The following is a 21,280-nucleotide window of genomic DNA, read 5'->3' as shown; positions in this document are numbered from 1 at the left end:
TTAAGAATTACAGCAACGTATGAACGACGTACTCCAGCTGCATTAGGGAGGAAACACTTTTGCTTGGCAAGATCAGGGAAATCTAAAGATGCTGAGTTACCAAGCAGGCAGGCTTTGTTTGAGCTCCTGAGCTTCCCCGACCACCCCAGGGACGCCAAACAGGATGTTACAAGGGAACGGAGATCTGGGTGCCTCAGAAGCGCAGATCTGGGAGTGGCCCAGAGAGGTCCTGAGGACGTTGCACCGGGAGGAGCCAGAGGTAGAGCGGAGACCGCGCCCGCTGATGACGCCACAGACGGGCCCTTCCGTGAGCTCTCGCGCCAACGGCGGTTTGCTTACCTCCCGGGGTAAAGTCGTTTACGCCCGGGCATGCAATGGCGGCTTGCCGCCCTCAGGCTGTCGACTCCGTGAGTGCTGGTCTTCGTTCCTCGTCCTTTCTCTTGTCTGCCTCGATTTCCTTCCTTTTCCTGTTCTACCCACTGCCTCTTTGCCTCCCTGACTTCGCTGGCCGCCCCCGGGCGAGGGGGAACTTCTGCAGCTGTTTGCCCTACCCCTCTCACTGGTTCTGCAAATATATTTATTCATCCCTGAGGCGCTTACTCTGGTCCCTAAACACGTTTCGGTCCACGCTCTAGGCTTCAAGCCCAGTGGGAAGCCAGGAGCAGACTCACGGCGAACTGCGCTGTGGGCTCTTGGGGAGACCCCTGACGCAGTGTAACTGGTCATCAGGAAAAGCGTTTGAGACCCGATGCGTTTAAGAGTTAGCAAGCAAAAAAGCACTGAAGGGAGGTTACAAGGCGGAGGTAGAGAAGGTGTCTTTGAGAAATTGAAGCAGTTGAGTGGTGATGGAGGGGTCAGAGCTGACAGTCCTTTTTAAAAATTTTTTTTACATTTATTTATTGTTAGAGGGGAAGGGATGGAGAAAGAGAGGGAGAGAAACGTCAATCGGTTGCCTCTCACACGCCCCCAGCTGGGAATCTGCCCCTCAAACCCAGCCCTCAATCCACTGAGCCACATCAGCCTCTGCTAGTCTTGTAAGTCTAGCTAAGCAGGACTTTAACCTGAGGATAATTGGGAGTTAGTAAGGATTTTAAGCAGAAAAATGACTGGATGTGAGATTTGTGTTTTTATTTCCCTAGGTAGTGGTGTAGAGAGTGGGCTGCAGATTACCAGTTAGAAGGCTGTGGTTGAAATGTAATGAGAGAGGATGGTAATCCCAACCACGGCAGCAAAGTTGAGGTACCAGAGGTGAAGGCAGAGCTAAAAGAAATATGTTAAGGAAGCAGATCTAAAGGACTTGGGTCTTGTGTAGGGAAAGGAAGGGAGTTAAGGAGATGTCCAGGTTTCAGGATAGAAGTGTTTGGTTCAGGTTGCTATTTGCTGAGTAGTGAACACTGGAAGAGAGTGGATTTTGTGAAAAGTCAGCGTTGAGCAACTGTGGTGCCTGCAGGTAGGCCAGGTGGAGAATCTAGTAGACAGGCATATAACTAGAGCTAAAGTAGAGATTTAGGAACAGTCAGCATCTTTCAATGGCATCCAGCGGGTGAGGTCATTGAGAGGAAAATGGAGAGTGTTCTCCAACATCAGCCTATGCCAATATCAGCCTGGGGAGCTTATTTAAAATACAGACTCTGCCAACCTCATTCTGATTAGTAGATGAGATCACCTAAAAAACCACCTGCATTTTTAATAGAACTGATTATTCTGAGGTATGACTTTGAGAAACAGTAGCGTTCAATGTACCAGGCAATTGGCAGGCTTTCAGAGGAGCAGGGGCTAAAAAAGCCCCATTGACCAACTGAGGAAGACAAAAAGTATGAGCTGTGATTATGTTGATGGGCAGTTCTTAATGATGACCTGGTCGAGTTTGACAACCCTGACCATGAATGAGTGTTCCACAGAGGTGAAGATGAAAGTCAATGGTAGGGCTGTCCACAATGATAGGAAAGTCATCTAGAAGTTGAATACTGGTTTTTGCTAAAGATTAACTGAATGTGAAGGATTGACCAGAGGGCTAATGGGGAGCATTGGAGGAGCAGGGATAGAATTATAATGGTTTAGAATTATCAATGGGGATGAAAAAGGATAAAGACCCTTCTCCTAAGTACTAAACTCTGTCAGAATTATAAAGTGAAGCTGCCTAGCACTGGGAGTATGCCAAGCTGGTACCATGCCCTAGGGTTACCTACATCAAGACAGCTGTGCATTCAGAATCTGTGGCAAGTATACAGAGATGGTTCATGTCCTTAGAAAGCCCACATCTTGGCTGAAAAGACAGAACAGGAAACAAACCCAGTGGGATTGTATTATTTATGTGTGTGTGTGTGTGTGTGTGTGTATGTTTGTTTGTTTGTTTGTTTATTTATTTATTTATTTATTTATTTATTTTAGCTTATGGGAACTCAAATGAACAGATGACTCAGAGTGTCATCTTACCAAAAGGTTGTGGGTTCGATTCCTGATCGGGGCACATACCTAGGTTGCGGGTTTGAGTCCCAGCTGGGGTGTATACTGGAGACAATTAACTGATCGATGTCTGTTTCTCCCTTTCTCTCTAAAAAAAAAACAGTGAAAACAAAACGTATCCCTGGGTGAGGATTTAAAAAAATTATACTCTACTTATGTCCTTTTTGTGTACTATTCATTATTAGGCGTATTTCTGTTTTCATATATATTGCTATATAGTACTATATCCTATTCTCTATGAACAATATAAGAGATTTTTTAAAGGGTGATTTTGACCAATCTTTTTTTCAACTTGCTGGCTTTACAACCAGACTCTGCATAAATGGGTTCTGTTCTCTGTGGTGATCATCGCTCTTAATACAGGTATGTGTAAGGTGCTGTGGGAGCTTCAAGGAGGGAAGAGCATTTTTCCTGGGGTGGTCAGAGAAGGGTTCACAGAGGAATAAAAATTCCAGTTGAGAACTTTAAGGGATGTTGCAGGTTACTGAAGAAAGAGATGAGCCCTGGCTGGTTCAGTCGTGGCTCAGTGGGTTGAGTGCCAGGCCAGCCAAGGGGTTATGGGTTTGATTCCCAGTCAGGGCACATGCCCGGGTTGTGAGCCAGGTCCCTAGTAGGAGGTGAGTGAGAGGCAACCGCACATTGATGTTTCTGTCCCTCTCTTTCTCCCTTCCCCTCTGCCTCCCTTCCCCTGTCTATAAAAATAAATAAAATCTTTAAAAAGAAAAGAAAGACAAGACCAAAGCTGGATGGCCAGCTGTCTGAGTTGATTATATAGCTGGACTAAAGACTTCTAAGTTTTCTTTTTTCTTTTTAAGATTTTATTTGCTTATTTTTAAAGAGGAGAAAGGAAGAGTGTGAGAGAAACATTGATCAGTTGCTTTTCTCATGCCCCTAATCAGGGACCTGGCCTGCAACCCAGGCATGTACCCTGGCTGGGAATTGAACCAGCAACCTTTTGGTTTACAGGCTGACGCTCAATCCACTGAGCCATACCAGCCAGGGAACTCCTAAAGTTTCTTTAAGCTCTGAACTCCTTTACATTTTCTCTTCATTTACATGCCCTCTTGATGTTTTTTCTATTCCTTTATTCTTTTTTTTAAGAGATCTTTTTTTTTAAGATTTTATTTATTTATTTTTAAAGAGGGAAGGGAGGGCGATAGAGAGAGAAAAACATCAATGTACGGTTGCTGGGGGTCATGGCCTGCAACCCAGGCATGCACCCTGACTGGGAATCGAACCTGCGACACTTTGGTTTGCAGCCCACACTCAATCCACTGAGCTACGCCAGCCAGGGCAGATTCCTTTATTCTTTTAAAAATTTCCTTGGTTGGCAGGATTGCCATGACAATGTATTAACTAGGTTCACTTTCCTCAGGAACAAACCTGGCTTGAGGCTGCTCAGGCTTTCATCCAAGAAACCCTGTGTCCAACTGGCAAGGAGCCTAATGTCCAGTTGACTCAGTTGGTAATTGACTGTGTGAAGACTACCTGGTTGTCTCAGGGAAGGAACCAGGGTTTTACACTGCCCCTCAGCTACAGGTAAGGAGAGGTGGGGCTCAGGGGGTTGTTCGATTTGGAGTTGAAAAGGAAGGCCCTGAGAAGAGTGAGTGTAAACTTGCTAAGGGGAAGAAAAGATGGCATAAACACAACCCCCTTCTACCAGACTTTTTCATTCTCCATCAAGCTGCTTTGGTTTTTCCATAGTTTTCAAAAATTGGCTTAAGTGAAGTTTAGAGACAAGAAAATGAAAGGAGAAGACAAGAAGAAGATTGAAAGAAAATTTGAAGAAAGAACTCTTAAAGTGGGGAGAAAAGCTGATACTATTTCATTTTGTGTGTTAGGAAACTATGATTCACCAAGTGCAGATAGGAGTGTTTAAGAACACCTGAGTTTAAGGTCTTCTGAAGGTAGTTTTGGCTTTTTGCTTACTAGTTCTTAAACTGTTCTAGGGAATATTAATAAAGTAGCACAAGAAAAGGGCTCTGGGGGCACACTGTCCCTCCCCAGAGCACACCTGCGCCTTTCCCCTTGCCCTCTTCTCCCCCCACAGGTGCGCGTCTCTAAACTCTAAAAGACCCCATGAGACTTGCAACCAGGGGAGCAATGGGAAGTAGCAGCTCGTCCAGGGCTAACCCCCTGAGCCTGTCCCCAGGCCCTTTTCTCTGACTTCCCTGTGAGCCAAAGCAGCCCTGCCTAGGCTCTCTCTGTTGCTTCTTCTGTCCTAAGCCCTTCCTTGTTTCACTGTGCCCAGTGTTAATAAACACACTTTCAAGCGTTTATTAAATAAACGTAAATAAAACAAGTTTTTTTTTAAAAAAGAAAGGCTCATGGCTAAATAAATTTAAGAGATGTTGAATATGATAAGCTGTTCTAGAAGAGTCGTGAGACTCATTAACATAGTAAAGGCTCTGAAAATCCTACAAAAAGACACCTCCTCATAGAAGTATCTACTACCTAGAAAATGGGGCATATTATTCATGTGGATATCTTTATAGCATTTTTACTACTCATGTATTTACCCCTAATCAATATACAGTAGTGTTGCATACCTTTAGTCTTTATATGAAGACCATTATGTATATCCTTTGAAATTTGCTTTTTGTCCTTAACATACTGCCGAGATTTATTATTATTGATAGCTCTAACTGCCCTGTGGATTCTATAATACGTGAATATACATATCACTGTGTATTTATCTTTTAGAACATAAAAAGGTAGAAATCTGTTTAGTTTTGTTTAATTTGTAATTTCCCAAAATTGAGAACAGGATACTTTTTCCCTGGCTCTCCCTTCACCTGCTTACAGTTTGGGAAACACCTCACCCAGCCTGGCAGTCATTTCAGTCAATAAAGGCAGGGGATCTTTGGTGAGAAGACGGCGTAACCTTACTTACTTTATGTTATCCAAAACACCATTTCCAGAATTCTGGGCAATTTTCTCATCCATGGACTTCATTATGAAGCAGTGGTGAATAACAAGTGTTGGAGAAGATATGGAGAAAAGGGAACCCTTGTATTCTGTTGGTGGGAATGTAAATTAGTTCAGTCACTATGGGAAACAGTATGGAGGTTTCTCAAAAAACTAAGAATAAAACTACCGTATGATCCAACTATTCCCCTTCTGGGTATGTACCTGAAGAATATGAAAACACTTAGATATAAAGGTACATGTACCCCTGTGTTTAATGCAGCATTTTTTACAATAGTCAAGACATAGAAACAATCAAAGTGTCCATTGATGGATGATTAGATAAAGAAGATGTGGTATATGTACGTACATACACACAATGGAATACAGCTCAGCCATAAGAAACATGAAATATTACCGTTTGCAACAACATAGATGGATTTTGAGAGTATTATGCTAAGTGAAATCAGTGGGATGGAAAAAGGACAAAAACTGGATGATTTTACTCCTGTGGAATGTAAAACAAAAATTAACAAACCAAACCAAGCAAAAACAAACTCATAGATACAGACAACAGAATGGTGATTACCAGAGGGGTACCAAGGTAGAGGAAGAGTAAAGTGGGGAAGGAGTCACATATATGGTAATAGAAGGACATTGGACTTTGTGTGGGGAGCACCTAATAGAGTACACAGATGTTGAATTATAATCTGTACACCTGAAAGTTATATAGTGTTATTAACCAGTCTTACCCCAATACATTTAATTTTAAAAGATTAAAATCAACAAGGATGGGGGGGAATTCTAAAGTCGAATACTGAGAGAAACAAATGTACTAACATAACTACACAGAAGGGTGAAACATATACTTCAACTATATAGCTTCAAAACAAAGACAAAAACAATTACAAACCAAATAAATAATTAAACCAGTGGTAAGTAACAGTGTTGGCCCACCAGAATGTGAATCAGCATGCTACTGTCTTCATTGAGAAAGTCTTGCCTGTGAAAAAGAGCTGACCTGAGCAGTAGTGTCCTTATGGACATTGTGGTAGCCAGGTACTTAAGGTTCAACTTCTAAAAACCTCAACATTTTGCCATATTTGCTTCAGTTCTTTTTTATAAGAAGTAAAATGTTACAGACTTAGTGAAGTCCCCCAAGTGCTCTATCCTGGTCCGGTTCTCCCCTACCCCTTCCCCGTAAGTAATCAGTGTCCTGAAGGGAAGGGCAGGCTGCCTGGTGTGAACACCCTCAGCCTCTCCAGCTGTTTTCGCACTGCTCTCCAGTGGAGTCGCACCAATTGACACACGTACCGACATACATCTGTATCCTGAAATTTTTCTTACTTGGTTTTTGCCTTGTTTATTTATTTATTGCCTACTTGATGGTCATTAAATGATATTTTAAATCCAAAGTAATTACTGAGGGTCCTCTTACCTGGGAACATTTTTCTTTTCCACCTATGTAATGCTTCTCATTTAACTCCATTGGACTCTGTTTTTCCTTTCTTTTCCTACAATTCATGTTCATAACTTTCAAAATTGCATTGTTTATTTAAATACAGAATGAGATCTCATTTGAAAGCTGCCCAGCTAGTGTGGAAAACATCTTGGGACAGGAGAACTGCTTACCAACTAGTAGTTGAAGGAGCTGTGATTTCCATGAAGTCTCTCCTGTGGGGTTGGGAGCTTCCACTGGTGGTACCTAGTTACCTCAGTAATCACAGTGTAATTACAGGAAGGTCCAAATCTCTAAAAATTTTGGCATTACTAGGAAAATGGAAAAGTGGTAAGCCAGCAATTTTTAGGAAACGAGAAACTTTAGGTTTCTTGTTATTCAAGGTAAATGCAAAGTTGATACAGAAATTTGAAAGATACAAATATCTTACTATTTTTTTCATTCTTAAGTGCCTGCTGTGTGCCAGGCACCATGCTAGGCCTTGAAAGTTGAAGAGCAATGACAGATGCAAAGGATTTCAGGTTACCACCTTCAGTCCTGACCCAGACCCTAAAGAATCTGGGAAGAGTGATCCCCGTTTTTACAGTTTTCTGTCCTGAAGGGTAAGGAGACAGCTCTCTCCCATTGCTTTTTCCTGGGCCTTTAGAGAAGTAGGGAAGCAGAAGGAACATGGACTTTTGAGTGAGGCGCACTGGCTCTGCCACCTACTTCACTGTGTACCTGAACCTCTCTCTCTTTCTCCATTTTGTGGTTTTATGAGGGGTTTCGGTGAAGGTTCGATACAATATTGAACGTGTACAGACCAATATAGTATATGCATAATGGGCTCAGCACAGGTTAGTTTGTGTCTTTGCTTTTTGTCTGCTCCGAAGCCATTTGGGAAAGAATGAAACATGTGGCAGGGGAGTGGGCCACCTACAACAGCATTCCCACGCTTCAGCACTCACACATGCATGATGTTTATGGTGCGACAGGGGTGAATTGTGATGTTTTGTAAACTTGCCTGCTTCACTTCTACTCAAAAATCATGGAGATGCAAAAGTGTGGAATAGTGATATGCAAAGATGTTAGTCTACCACAACTTCAATAATTTGTTATTTATCAAATTATTTATAATATGCCTTACAATTGATAGTGACTCAGCAGTGTTGCAACACTTTAAGAATGACTGGTCTCATATATCTCTTAAGATTTGGAAACTTTTTTTTTTTAACTGTTCAAATTTTTATTTTGGTGCACAGTATGAGAAATGGACTTTTAAATCAACTAAATGCTATGGAAAATGAACAGCATATAAATTAGACCCATGTTAAAGTAAAAGGTCAGCTAAATGACCAAACTTAAGGATATAAGAACCACTGATAAACTTCAATTCCAGTCATCTTTTTTTTTTTAAGATTTTATATATTTATTTTTTAGAGAGGGAAGGGAGGGAGAAAGAGAGAGAGAAACATCAATGTGTGGTTGCTGGGGGGTTGCTGGGGGCCGTGGCCTGCAACCCAGGCATGTACCCTGACTGGGAATCAAACCTGCGACATTTTGATTCACAGCCCATGCTCAATCCACTGAGCTACTCCAGCCAGGGCAATTCCAGTCATCTTTAAGAAGTCAAAGTCTTCCGAACAAGATTTGGAAACTCTTGATGCCAACTTCCATTTCAGCCTCAGCTCCCTGGCCAGGCTCTAGTACTATGACATTCTAGACCAGGAAGGAAACCTGGCTGGGGCCATTGGGGTCGAGCCGTTAGGCAGATGCCCATGTGGCCTCATTGACATTCTGTGCTGCAAGGGAGCTCTTTGTGGTACCTGTCAAGTGTTCTCCCCATATGCATCTCAGGCCACTCGTGCACTCCTACTTCATTTCTCTGGTCCTCTCTTTGGCACTATCTTGTTCAAGATATTATTCAGCACAGACTTTCTGCCCTACTTTCTCCTTGGGTACTACCCAATCTTTGAACCTATATCCCATCATTTTCTCAGGCTCCTTGCCCCAGCTTTTTCCCCTTCAATCAATCAAACTTCTGTCTTAGTCCATTGACCTTTCCTTGGGATATTGGGCTATTTGTCAGGGTTGAGGGTAACTTCTTAGTCTTGCACACAGCTTTACAAGACTTTGCCCCCTTCGTTCTGCAGCTTTGTCTCAGTACTGGACCTCAGGAGCCACCAGCGCCTCCCATGTTGCAGCCACCTGTCCTGGAGCAGCACTGCATACCAGGCATGGGCCCAAGAGGCTGGACTAAGTGGGACCCCCTTGCCCCGGGAGCGGCTATTACTATTAGGGACGCTAACAGACCTATCAGGGGACTTGGAACAAGAGTGCAGGAATGGAAGCCTCTATGTGAAAGATAACACTGGTACCCTGGGCTGCGAGGTGAGTAGAAAGGGGAAAGTCAGATGCCTAATACGACTGGTATCTAGGGAGTGAGGCAATTAAGTCCCAGGGAACAAAGGTGAAGGCAGGTGAAGAGGATGCTAGGATCCTGACTAACCCTGGGTTTTGGTGTTTTCTAGCTCATAGATCTGGATCTTTCTTGGTTGGGCCATCTCTTCCTGTTCCCCAGTTGGAGTTACCTTCCTCCTGCCAGGTGGAACTCCTCAGGGAAAGGGCACTTGGAGCTCTGGGGTGTTCCTGTGCCCGTGTTTCCCTTGACCATCAGTACTGGCCCTCCTACCCCTATTCCTGTTCTCTACCCGGAGGCTGCTTCCCGCCTACTCAGGCACAGGTAATCCTTCCCTCTCTAGGGGAGAGGGAGCACTGTGAAATGGGAGGGTGATGGTGGGTCAGTGGAAAGAAGGAGACAAAGGTATTGAGTAACATTGATGGAATGTTCCAAATCAGGGAACGATAAGGCCTCTTTGGAATAGCTATAGAAAAATAGCAATTTTACATCACTATTGGATTATTCTTTACAGGGAAGGGGAAGCATTTGTAGGGACAGACGAGAAACAATGACTTTTTTCTCTCTTTGTTCTACCTTTAGTAGCAAGCTCAGAACTGTGCAGCCAAACCTAGCTGGGAAGCTGGTTCGATTGAGCGCTCTGGTGAAAAGTCAAAAGAAAGCCTACTTCATCTTGTCTCTTGGTGAATCAGCTCCTGCTGGCAGCCAAGCTGGCAGCCACGTACCTATCCTTGTGCAGGTGAGGGTTAGGGTCAGTTCTGGGGCATGGGGATGTGGGAGGGGTGCTAGCACTTTTAATAGGAAAGATAACATCATATGAAGAACCATGAAGGAAAGGAAGGCAGCTGGGGAGAGTTGTTTTCTGGAAGAGTTTATGTTAGGGGACAATTCGGGGTAATGTCATTCCTGTGTGCAGGAGGTAGGAAATAGACTTTCCTGCTGTGCAGGTAATTTGAGTAGACAACTTTTTTTTTATCATGTGACATTTCGAAAACCTGTCAGAATCACTTGTTTTACCCCCTCATTGGAAGGATGACCAAAAAAAGTACTTATCAGAATACTATTAAGACATTGAATACATACACTTTTTAAAAACTTGGTACTTATTTTTGACTCTATCAATTGGTACAGTTTTAACATCATTAATTCTTACACTAATTATTTGTATATGACTTATACAATTACCTGAATGAAGTTCCAAATAGATTGAAAGCAAAGGATGAAAAGGCTTTTAAACATGCATATCAAAAAAGGAAACTGAAATTTATTAGCATTGTTAGAATTCTTAACCGTGTCTATGTGTATCATGAATTAGAATAAGAACAATTAGACTATAATGGAACTAAAATTACTAAAACTAAAAATTCATAGAAGCCACTCAAATTCCTGATCTTGCTTTTTCCTCCTGGGTTACAGAGGTACTTATGCATTGCATTTTCTTTGCGTAGAATATTTTGAGTCTCCTAGAGACCACTCAGGCTGTGCTGGGCAGGGTTGTCTCATTCATGTACTATGTGTCAGGATGTCAAGGGAGAAATCTCAGAAATCCACTTGGAATTTCTGCAGGGTGGTTAAACTAGGACGAGCCCCTTGGGTAGTTTATAATCTTGTAGATGTTACATAGTATTGATTTATAAAATTAGTATAGAATAACACAAAACAGTATATAAGTTCTAAGATGTGTGGTATACTTTGTAACTGCTGTAGCAGGTCAGATAGTTTATTATGTGGTGTGAAGCCTTGTGAGAGTTAAGACTTGATCTGAGTCTTGAAGGATGGACCAGCTTTAAATTACTAGAAGAGAGGGGAGGATATTCAGGGCTGGAGAACCACCTGTTCCAAGATTTAACCTTCATCGAGTGTATATGGTAATGCTGGGCACTTCGGTCAGTTTATAGCACAGAGTGAATAAGATAATGGCTCTTGTCCCTGGAAGCTCTTAACAGTTACTGTTCGGGTTCATAAGTGTTGGGGTGGGTGCGTGCACATGCACAAGACCCTGTGAGGGCGTGTGGGTGGGCTTTGGAATAAGCCTGGGAGTTCGGGGGAGGAGTGGTCTTGGTATGTTTGTGGGCTGCTAAAGACACAGTGGAGACACACTGTCACTCTAGATGACCCCAGTGAATTTCTTCTGTGTTAGAAGAGTGAGGTCATTTCCTGAAAATAGAGAACTGGACTCTGAAGAGAGGAATAGAGGCTCAGGGTACTTGCTGTGCTAGGTCGTTGGGGTTGAGGTTGCTAAGCAGTGACAGGGCCCAGATGGAGAGGGTCAGTGTCAGGGTTTGGCACTGGGTGGCATGGGTCTGTCTTCCTCAGGTTGAGTTTTTGCCTTAGGAGAAGAGTTGAGGGAGTAGTTGTGGTGATGCAGTATTGCAACAGAGGAAAGGAAGGATCTCATTGTCTGATTAAAGAAAGAGCTGTGATTTGGGGAGTTCTAGAAGATATGTGGAAGGACCAGCATTTATTCATTTGTTTGTTCAGTCAAACCATTATTAACTACTTATTTTGCATAAGCAATAAGCTCAAATGAGATCTTAGCGATAATATCTTATGAGTTGTGATGTCCAAGGTCAGACTGAGGGTCCTTAGCTGGTTTTAGAGTAGAAATGAAGGTCTGTGAAGTTGAGCACAAGAGACTGAAGTTCAAGTGTCTTAACCGTCACTGTGTTTTGAAGCCCCTGACATGGTGGCAGTAAGGTTATGCCTGTGGGAGGAGCCTGCCCTAGAAGCCTGCCGAGTTTGTGAACAGTCCCTTTCCTCCCTGGCCTTAAATTTCTTCCAGCAGCCACCCTTCTCCATTCTATATGATGTCCTACTGTCAGGTGTTTGTTTTTGTTTTCCTGCTTTGATCTTTCTCATTTTCCTATAAAGTCTTCTGCATGTCATTTCTGGGGTTTTTTTTCCCCTTCATCTTGGTTCTCCCATCTTGTCTCCTGCAGCTCCCAAGAACATTCCTTTTTCTCCGTCCTGGTCAGTGTTTTCACTGCCTTGCTTATTCTAAGGTCTGAGCATTTCCATGTTGCCTCCTGCTTGAGTCACCCTTCTCTCTCCACTTCAACAAACCAGAGGTGTCCTTCAACTCCACTTCTTTCACTTGGCCTTCCCGATCGTTCCAACCCATCCTGACCTCTTTCTTTCCCTGAGACCTTAGCAAGTGTCTGTTCTTTCTGCTACTTGACCACACATGGCTCCCTGTTATTACCTGGGTTTATGTCTGTGTTTCCCTCGTGGCTTGAAATATTTTGGAGAAGAGGGAGCAGTCTTTTATATTTCCCTTAACATCCATCCTAATACTGGATACATAGATACCCAGTGCATAGTGATTACATTAAGTGGAAATTGCTTATTTGGTACAGGGTGGGATAGGAGAAATGAAAAAAGGGCATAATTTTCTGAATGATATTTATGTATTTGGAAGGAAGTTTTAGGGATGGTTTGTATCTTGGGGGAGGGATTGGGAATCATTGGGCATCTCCTGTGAGAGAGGAGAGATTCTGAAAGTTCTATGGCTTAAGATTTAATTGGCAAACAAGGAAGATGAGGCAAGGGAAGCTCATGAGGAGCAGGGCTTTGAGGTCCAGTCATGAGGGAAAGGGACTCTGACAGAGGATAGTTTTGTGAGAAGCGTCTCATGTACATGTCGCCTGCCTCTGCACAAGCCAGGTCCCCGCCCAACTGGTTTGGCACCGAGCCCTTTGGCCTGGTAGGGCCTATGTGCTGACCAAGCTGCGAGTATCCAAGATTCACGGTTACCATTACCGTGTTTGGACGACCAGCTCCTCCTCTCACCTGTTGCCACTGAAACCAGAATGTGTGCGAGAGCTGGACCTACAGCTGGAGCTGGGAGGACCCCTCTTGGAGGCTGACCCCAAGCCACGCACCAGGACAGGTAACATCCACGACAAGAAGAAGCAAAAAGATCTTGTCCGGGACTCCAGACTCTTATCTTATACGGTGAGCACAAGGGACCGGTCCTAGAGCCCGAGGGGCAAGGGAATGTGCATCTCTAAAGAGGAAGGAAGTGAGCATCAACTGACCCTTTGACCTCTTTGCAGGGAATGGTCACTGGCGTGCTGAATCAGGCTGCTGGCCTGTATGAGTTGGATGGGCAGCTGGGGCTCTGCCTTTCCTACCAGCGAGTCCACAGTCTCAGGCATGTGCTGCGACCTGGAGTCTCTTTGGAGGTGTGTGAGGGTTTGGAGCTGGTGGCAGAAGAAGCGTCTCAGCAGCTTCTCTGACCTTCATACACTGGTCTTTTTTTGCAGCAGCAGGGTGGGAACCTTTAGAACAAAAATATAAAAGCAATAAGTGCAGGCATGTGTGTTTGTTACATATGATTTGGATGAGAGCTCAGATCAGAAAGTAGAGTCTGGCGCACGGGGAGGAGGGGTTGGAACCGGGGAGGAAGAGTTGGAACCAGAGCATCTCCTTCACGGAAGGGCCTTCTGACTGGAGGAGGAGATGGTGAAGCACATGTGTACTGAGGGCCAGAGTGATGTCAGGTGGCCCAGTGAGAAGGTAAGCCACACCCACCAGGAATCCCCTGGCCCACAGAAAGACTTAGTGGAGCTGCTGAGAGGTGAAGGCTTACCCCACGGGCAGGAGGTTGTGATGGAGGCTGAAAGGAAATCACCTGTGTAGGGAAAATTGGGTTTCTCTGGGAACCCAGGCAGTGGAAAACTACGGTTAACTCTGCCTGGGGTCATTGAGTTGGCTTCAGCTCTGCCTTTTCACTTTTTCTGCTTTCCCCCAGCTCCAGGATGTTCACCTCCTCCAGTCAGTGGGTGGAGGGACCAGAAGGCCAGTGCTAGCCCCTTGCCTCCGTGGTGCTGTTCTACTTCGGAGCTTCTCTCGTCAGAAGCCTGAGACACAGTCTTCCCCACAAGTCTGGGGGGCTTCCCTGTATGAGCAGCTGGTATGGGAACATCAGCTAGGACTTCCCCTCTACCTGTGGGCTACCAAGGCCCTGGAGGAGCTGGTCTGCAAGTGAGAAGGATGAGGGCCTGGGCTGGGGTGGCAGTGGGAGTAGGATACTTCCACTGTAAGGGAAACAGGACCCTGGAAGAGGCAGGGTCTTTGGGGGAAGTGACTCAGCTTCTTTCCCAAGGCTGTGCCCCCATGTCCTGAGACACCACCAGTTCCTGCAGCACCTCTCTCTTGGGAACCCCAGCCTGGGACTACAACTCCTGGCTCCTACCCTGGAGGCTCTAGCTCCAGCATGCATCCCTAGTCGGAATGCACACAAGGAGATCCTTGAAGAGCCGCATCACTGCCCACTCCAGAAGGTAGGAGGACATGGGGGAAAGATGAGTGCAGCACTGATGTATGGGGGCAGGGAGCACATGGGATACCCAGTCTGACTTTTCTCCTCTTCTGACAGTATGCCCGGCTGCAAACTCCCTGTTCCTTCCCCACCCTGGCCACCCTGAAAGAAGAAGGACAGCACAGGGCCTGGGACTCCTTTGACCCTAAGACTCTTCTGCCCTTCCCAGAGGTTTCTCACCTGACCAGTTGCCAACTCAATCAGCGCCTGGCCTGGTCCTGTCTCTGTCTGCTGCCCTCCACCTTCCATCCAGCCCAGGCAAGTGGGGCTCCAGCAGGGCTCAGGGCACTTGCTCTTCTTGCTATCCACACTACCACTGTCATCGTCACTTCTTGTCATTTTGACTGACTAGCCTAACTAGACTACAGTTCCCTGCAGCAACTAGAAAGAGCAAGGTAAAATGTAACTTGGATTATAAAACTCTCTTGCTTTAAATCCTTTTCTTGTTTCTTCCAGTGCACATAAAATAAAACCCAAACTTCTTGTGTCTGGTGAGATCCTCTAACCTCAATTTGAACCCTGTCTCCCCTACTACCAAATGTGTGAACCCATGTATGTTTTTCATGTCTGTCTTCCCAACTTTGAGGACAGAGACCAGGTCTTTTTTGTTTATTTTGTAGCTAACATTTAACACAGTTCCTAGCACATTATAGATGCTCAATATTTGCTCAATAAATACTTAATACCTTGGCTTTCATCTCCCTGCAGGTTTTACTTGGGGTTTTGGTGGCTTCATCTCATAAAGGTTGTCTGCAGCTTCGGGACCAAACTGGTTCCCTCCCCTGTCTCCTCCTGAACAAGCACTCGCAACCCCTCACTGACCCCCGGCTCATAGGTTTGGAGTTTGGAAGTAGAGAGAAGGTGGTGATGGAGTAGACAGTCTCAGAACAGGAGGTGTGGGGGGAACACCTGCTGGGATTTTCTAGAGATGCTAAAGTGGCATCAAGTTCATCAAGTCCAGGGAAAAGTTTGGGAGACTGGTGCAGGCAGATGGAGAAGAGGAGCAAGGGGTCCCCTAGCCAGACTCCCAATTCCCAACAGCCATTTCTCCCTCCAGAACACCTGACATGTACACCAATATGGTGGCTCCTGTTTCCTACATTTTGTTTGGAAAACTAATCATCTTTTGTGGACTTACTGAGATTTGTAGACAGGGAAATCCTGGAAAGCAAAGTGTTTTTAGATCTAGGAACAGGCATTTATAGATTTCTGAGAAAGTAAAATTGAGGCCTTTCAGTCAAGGAGGCCAGGGGTGGGACTGGACATGCGGATGGAACGGTATCTCCCGTGGCGGTGTCATCCTCTGGGGTGGGGTCAGGTCAGGCCTTGGTTGGGCAGCAGGATCTGCAGGGGGTCTTCTTCACTTCCCACTGTCAAAATAGAAACCTTTCCTCTAGGCTGCTTGATGCGGGCAGAGAGGTTCCAGTTGATCATAGAGAGGCATGTCAGAAGCAGCTTTCCTTCCTGGAAGGAGCTGAGCACAACAGGCTTCATTCAGATGCAGGAGGCAAGGTTGGCTTCTTGGGGCAGTGGCTGTCCTTTGGGTGTCTGAGAGAAAGGGGAAGGGCATGGTACAGGTGTTGGGACGCTGGGGCCCACGACACCCAATTCTTGTTTCGCTAAGAGACCTATTCCTTGTCTTTCCCAACAGGGTCTATGTCCAGTTCTTTCTGGCTGATGCCCTGATCCTGCCTGTGCCCAGACCCTTCCTTCACTCAGCCACTTCCTCAACGTCTGCTCAGACAGAGCCCAGCCTCCCCGAGAGTCCCCACACAGGACAGAGCCGGCTGTTCTTGCTGTGCCACAAGGAGGCACTAATGAAGAGGAACTTTTGTGTCCCTTCAGGAGCCAGTCCGGAGGTGCCCAAGCCCACCCTTAGTTTCCACATATCAGGGACCTGGCTTGGGGGTACTCAGAGGAAAGAGGGAACTGGATGGGGCCCACCTGAGCTCAAGGGAGATGAGAAGAAGGATCAGAAGGTAAGCCAGGACTGGAAGGACCTAGGGCTTGACTTGTGCTGCCGGCTCCTGTCTGGAACCCCAGTACCTTGCTCTCCTCCCTCACAGGTTCTCCTCATCTTTCTTGGCTCCTCAGTTCGCTGGTTTGAGTTCTTGCATCCTGGGCAAGTGTACCGACTTGTGGCTCCTGGTGGTCCTGTGAGTGCCCTGCTTCATTGTACCCTTCCCTGGAAAGCTTTTTCTCACTCAGGGGCCTAGAGAGGAAGTGCCAGTGCCTGGCCACTCTCTAGGTCTTCTAGATTAGATAGAAGTGTTGTCTGTGTCTAGGTCACTTCTTCACCAGGCTCCAGAGAAAACAAAATTGGGCCGTAGTGTTTTGTGAATCTGTCTCTGGACTAGAACTCACTCAGGGATCGTTGTCTTCTCATTTTGTGGCAGACACCAGTGTTGTTTGAGGCAGGTGGTTCATCCTGCATATCGCAGCATCCTCTGGAGCTGGCTGGCTGTACGTCCTGCCTCACTGTCCAGGATGAGTGGACCCTAGAGGTTGAGAGCTCCCAGGATACCCCAGATGTGCTGGGTGTCAACACGGCACTGCCTAAATCCTCGCTGACCGACCTGCTCAGTGGCAAGTAAATGTCCGCCAGCTTCTCCAGCTCGTGTGGGCTGCTCTCTCCTCCTCGGCCATGGTTCGGTTTGGTGAACAGTCTGTTCTCTGCTGCAGCGTGTTTCTCGTGTGATTTAGCTCCTAGAGGAAGATGTAAATTGTGTTTCATACCTGCTTTTCCCCTCAGTGTGCTATTGTTTTGAAGTGACCATGAGCAGCTTTTCTCACAATTCAGGAAAAGTCTTAGCAGTAAGAGGAAATGTAAGATACATAAATGTAAGGATAAAAGCTGAAAATCTATAGAGAAAAGCCTTCCTTTACTACAAGAAGTGGGCGGCCTGTGGCTTTAGGAACAACACTACTTTCCTTGTGTAAGCTTCTTGCTGTAGCTACAGTGCAAATGAAGAGGCTGCAGAGACATTTCCCCCCACCTTACACAAACAAACAAACCCCACTGGGTTGTGCGTGTAATTTTCATGAGACTGGCCTGTACTAGAAGGGTATATTTCAAGAACCTATGATGGGGAAGGAGCGGCGCTGACCTCCAGCATATAAAGCTGTGGATGATGGGCTGACTGAAGCTCCAGGAGTAACACCAGTGGGAATTTAATTCTGCTGTTGTACTTCTTGGTAAGGCCTCTGATTACAAAGTTATATAGGTTTTGAGTGATCTGCCACAACCCTATTTTTCCCATAAGCCCGGTTACTTTTAGTGTATGATTCAACACAGTATGAGGTTTTTCAGGACCTTATAGATGATGTTCTAGTGATAACTTGAGCTGCTTTTTCTGTCCTTGAACCTGACTCCATTCTCTCTCTGCTTTCTTATGCCTCCACTTTCACTGTATTTCTCTGATCCCTTCAGCTCCACCGACTCCTTGGTGTCTTTCTCAGCTGAGATTCTTTCACGGACACTGTGTGAGCCACTTCTGGTCCCTCTCCAGACAAAGCCCGGTAATGACAGTTCCTTTGGGGGAAGGTATAAAATAGACCTTGCGATCCAGACAGATACTGCTGACCTTTCCCTTTCCTTCTGTAGGGAGCACAGGAGCCAGGAGAGGGTGTGTGAAGATAACTGTAGCTCTGGAGATTGCTGACTGTGAATTCCCCCCTCACCTGGACATATATATTGAAGCCCCACACTTGCCTCCCCCACTGGGACTTCTTCCAGGAGCCCGAGTCTACTTTAACCAGCTGGAGAAAAGAGTTTCCAGGTAAAGATCCATGTAGCTGGCCTTGCCTCTCCTCTCCCTACTGATGTGGTTCTCTTGAGTGTTCACGCCTCTCTACGCTACAACACATCTCCTTTTTTGATATTACATTTGATATGTTACTCTGGCATTTATGTGCTCTACCCCCACGAGATAGAAGGACTGGTCTACCTGTCCTTCCCTCTGCTTAGACAGAGCCTGGGTTAGGGTGCATCCGTCAGAGGAGTCCCAGCTCCATCCTCAAATTGACTTCTTTCTCCTCCTCTTCTACTTGCAGATCCCACAATGTTTACTGTTGTTTCCGGCCATCCACTTACACACAAGTCCTGAGTTTTCCGCCAGAAACCACAGTCAGGTCAGTGCCCCAGGCCCTGCTGCCCAAACTTCGGAGCCTCACATCTGCATCCCACACATGTTTCTGGCTTTAGAATTCTTTCCATAACTATAGTCTCCTCCAATCCTAGCAGGATTTGTTAAGTCAGAGTCCCAAATAAAAAATGCCCAACACCTGTCATTTTATCCAGAAGTGTTCTAGGCTCTTAAAAGGCTTTTCAGTCTAAAATGCAACTGTCTTTTCTTGGCTAACATCTTGTTTGTTCAAGCCTGAGAAATAATTGATGACATTTGGAGACTAGAAATCAAAATGGGGAGCATGGGGCTTCCAGCAGGTGTGGAAGCCACTATTATCCCCATTCCTCTGTCAGCTGAGTCATCCCAAACATACCCTGCCTTCAGAACCCCTTTGTTTCTCAACCCCTCTCTCTTTTTAGTGCTCCTCTGCCCCACATCTACCTGGCTGAACTGCTGCAAGGTGGTCAGGCCCCATTCCAGGCCATCGTCTCTTGCCATATTGTTTCCGTCTTCAGCCTTCAGCTCCTCTGGGTGTGTGCTCACTGTACCAGCCTCTTCCTCCAGGTAAGAGAGAGGACAGGCTGAGTCTGGTACTTGGTGACAGAGGGATGTGTTGGGACCAAGAGAATTTTTCTAATCACTGTTTTTACCCCAGGGAAGGTGTACTCATCAAGGTTCCACTTGCCCCACTCAGACGTCAGTAAGCCAGGCCAGCATCAGGTGAGAGCACAAAGTGGGTGCCCACCACACCGTTTACTTCCCTGTTACATGACTTCCCCTGTGTGCTCTCCCTTTGTTAACGTGATTCTTGGCTTGTGGGAATTGCTTGATAAATATTTTTTAATGAATGAGTGAGGATAAATGAGTTAAAAATAAAACAGTGGAGAGGGAGGCATGTTGGGTTCAAGTGACTAGCACCTGTGTTTGCTCTGAGAGTTCTGTTTCTCATTCTCTGCTCCCACCCCAGGATCCTTGTGGAGGATGGGACTGCTGAAGCTGTGGTGACCTGTAGGAATCATCATGTGGCAGCAGCACTAGGGCTGTGTCCTAGTGAGTGGACCTCACTCCTAGAGTTTGTCAGAGGGCCAGGGAAAGTGGCCTTGCAATTTATAGGGCCTGGAGCCCAACCAGAGGTGAGATGTGGCTGGAGGTGGGGCCCAGATGCCCAGGTTCCTGAGGGTTTGGTGGAGGGTTTAGGAGTTTGAGTCCTGATTAATCCTGAGTTTCCCTTTCTAGTCCTCAGCCAAGATTGATGAGCCCTTGACCCTCTTCCTCCGGACACTTTGTACCAGCCTCTCTGTTCTCCGCCCGATTGTGCTTGCTTTTGAACTTGAGAGGAAACCCTCCAAGATCATTCCTTTAGGTAAGGATGGACAGGTAGGGATGTAGACAGATGAGTCCCAGGAGGAAGAGCCATGAGGGATTGATAGGGGATTTCAGGAGTTGGGGTGGAGAATGGTGGATGGGGACTAAAACCCTCTTGCATAAGATATGTATTTTCCTCTCTTCCTATCACAGAACCTCCTAGGCTACAGCGATTCCAATGTGGGGAGCTCCCTCTCCTGACTCATGTGAATCCCAGGATCCAGTTGTCCTGTCTGTCTATCCAGGAGCCAGAGCACTCCAGCTCTCTGGGGACATTTGCTTCCTGCTGCTAACCAGAACTGCAACAATGGCCTGAAAGTTCTTCCTGCCCAGTTGGAACACTTGAGGCCTGGGCCCCAGCTTCTCCCACTTGTCGTAGCCCTTACCTTGGTGTTATGAACTAAGCCCCCAGATCCCTGTAGAAACTAATTGCTACCCTACTATAATTTCTCCTCCTTCATATTCTTTCTGGTGCCAGCCTGCCTTGGGGACATCGTGGAAATAGGCAAATTATTGTATGTAGATATTTCCTCTCCACTTGGGATCAAGGTACCTGCACTTACAGGTAGCCCGGAGCACCTGTCTGGTTTCTGTCTTTGTGGCATGGCTAGAGGAACAAAAGCCTTGCCCCTTCGCCTGCAATAAAGCTCTACTGATATTTTTTACACTTGTGCCGTCTGTGAGGTCCCGGCTCTCCTGACCTGGCAGCCAGCCCATTGTTTACCATCATTTTTGCCCTTGTTTTCCACCAATGCCAAAACTGGTTTTAGAGCCTCTAGTCCACCAGAAGAAATGATACCAAAAGTCAGTCCTAAAGGGAGTAAATGGGCGCTAGTTGGAGGCAGGGTAAATAACATCCCTACTATGGTCCCAGCAAGATTGGGCTGGGGAAGAAATCAGTATACAAGCCTGGATTTGTTGGGAAGTTCAAGATAGGTATAAGGGGGTGGAGTTAGGGGGAGTGCCAAGCATTAGGAGTCATACGAGAAACCTATACCATGGAACCCCTGTAAAGTCATTGCTGTGCGTTTCCAATGGGTCGGAGCGGAGAGAGATCCCTGATCCACACAGTAAGACAGGTAGGAATTCCTAAGTCAGAACCGTAGGGGTTACAGGATCAATTAAAGGTGCTCATGCATTTGTTCGGTATTCTCCCATTTCTTTCCTGGGAACTGTTTGCTCATTGAAGAGGCAGAGAGCATCTTACAGGTTTTCAGAGGGCATTCTTTTCTGGC

The 21,280-nt window shown here is 46.0% G+C and overlaps 1 protein-coding gene across 3 annotated transcripts; it reads left to right on the top strand.

Moving 5' to 3' along the window:
- Nucleotides 1–273: 273 nt before the first annotated feature.
- On the top strand, nucleotides 274–20,712 carry CTC1 (CST telomere replication complex component 1). 3 transcript variants are annotated; one of them, XM_045824495.1, is made up of 23 exons: nucleotides 274–407; nucleotides 3,842–4,005; nucleotides 8,965–9,202; nucleotides 9,343–9,554; nucleotides 9,816–9,969; nucleotides 12,894–13,184; nucleotides 13,286–13,414; nucleotides 13,984–14,216; nucleotides 14,338–14,515; nucleotides 14,611–14,811; nucleotides 15,262–15,388; nucleotides 15,951–16,065; nucleotides 16,205–16,532; nucleotides 16,620–16,709; nucleotides 16,950–17,143; nucleotides 17,984–18,072; nucleotides 18,158–18,332; nucleotides 18,607–18,684; nucleotides 19,100–19,244; nucleotides 19,336–19,400; nucleotides 19,648–19,813; nucleotides 19,917–20,043; nucleotides 20,199–20,712. In XM_045824495.1, the coding sequence occupies exons 1-23, from the start codon at nucleotides 375–377 to the stop codon at nucleotides 20,336–20,338; spliced, it is 3,672 nt and encodes a 1,223-aa protein (XP_045680451.1). In that variant the 5' UTR covers nucleotides 274–374; the 3' UTR covers nucleotides 20,339–20,712. The 3 variants fall into 3 exon arrangements, with proteins under 3 accessions (XP_045680451.1, XP_045680450.1, XP_045680453.1); XM_045824494.1 differs by having other exon boundaries at nucleotides 9,813–9,969; XM_045824497.1 differs by lacking the exon at nucleotides 3,842–4,005 and having other exon boundaries at nucleotides 297–407; nucleotides 9,813–9,969.
- Nucleotides 20,713–21,280: the final 568 nt, after the last annotated feature.

The sequence above is a fragment of the Phyllostomus hastatus genome, unplaced genomic scaffold (assembly GCF_019186645.2).
Source record: "Phyllostomus hastatus isolate PE091 unplaced genomic scaffold, TTU_PhHast_1.1 phas_scaffold_55, whole genome shotgun sequence".
Classification (NCBI taxonomy): domain Eukaryota; kingdom Metazoa; phylum Chordata; class Mammalia; order Chiroptera; family Phyllostomidae; genus Phyllostomus; species Phyllostomus hastatus.
Note: the sequence above shows the minus strand (reverse complement) of the source record. Positions and strands in the feature narration are given on the sequence as shown.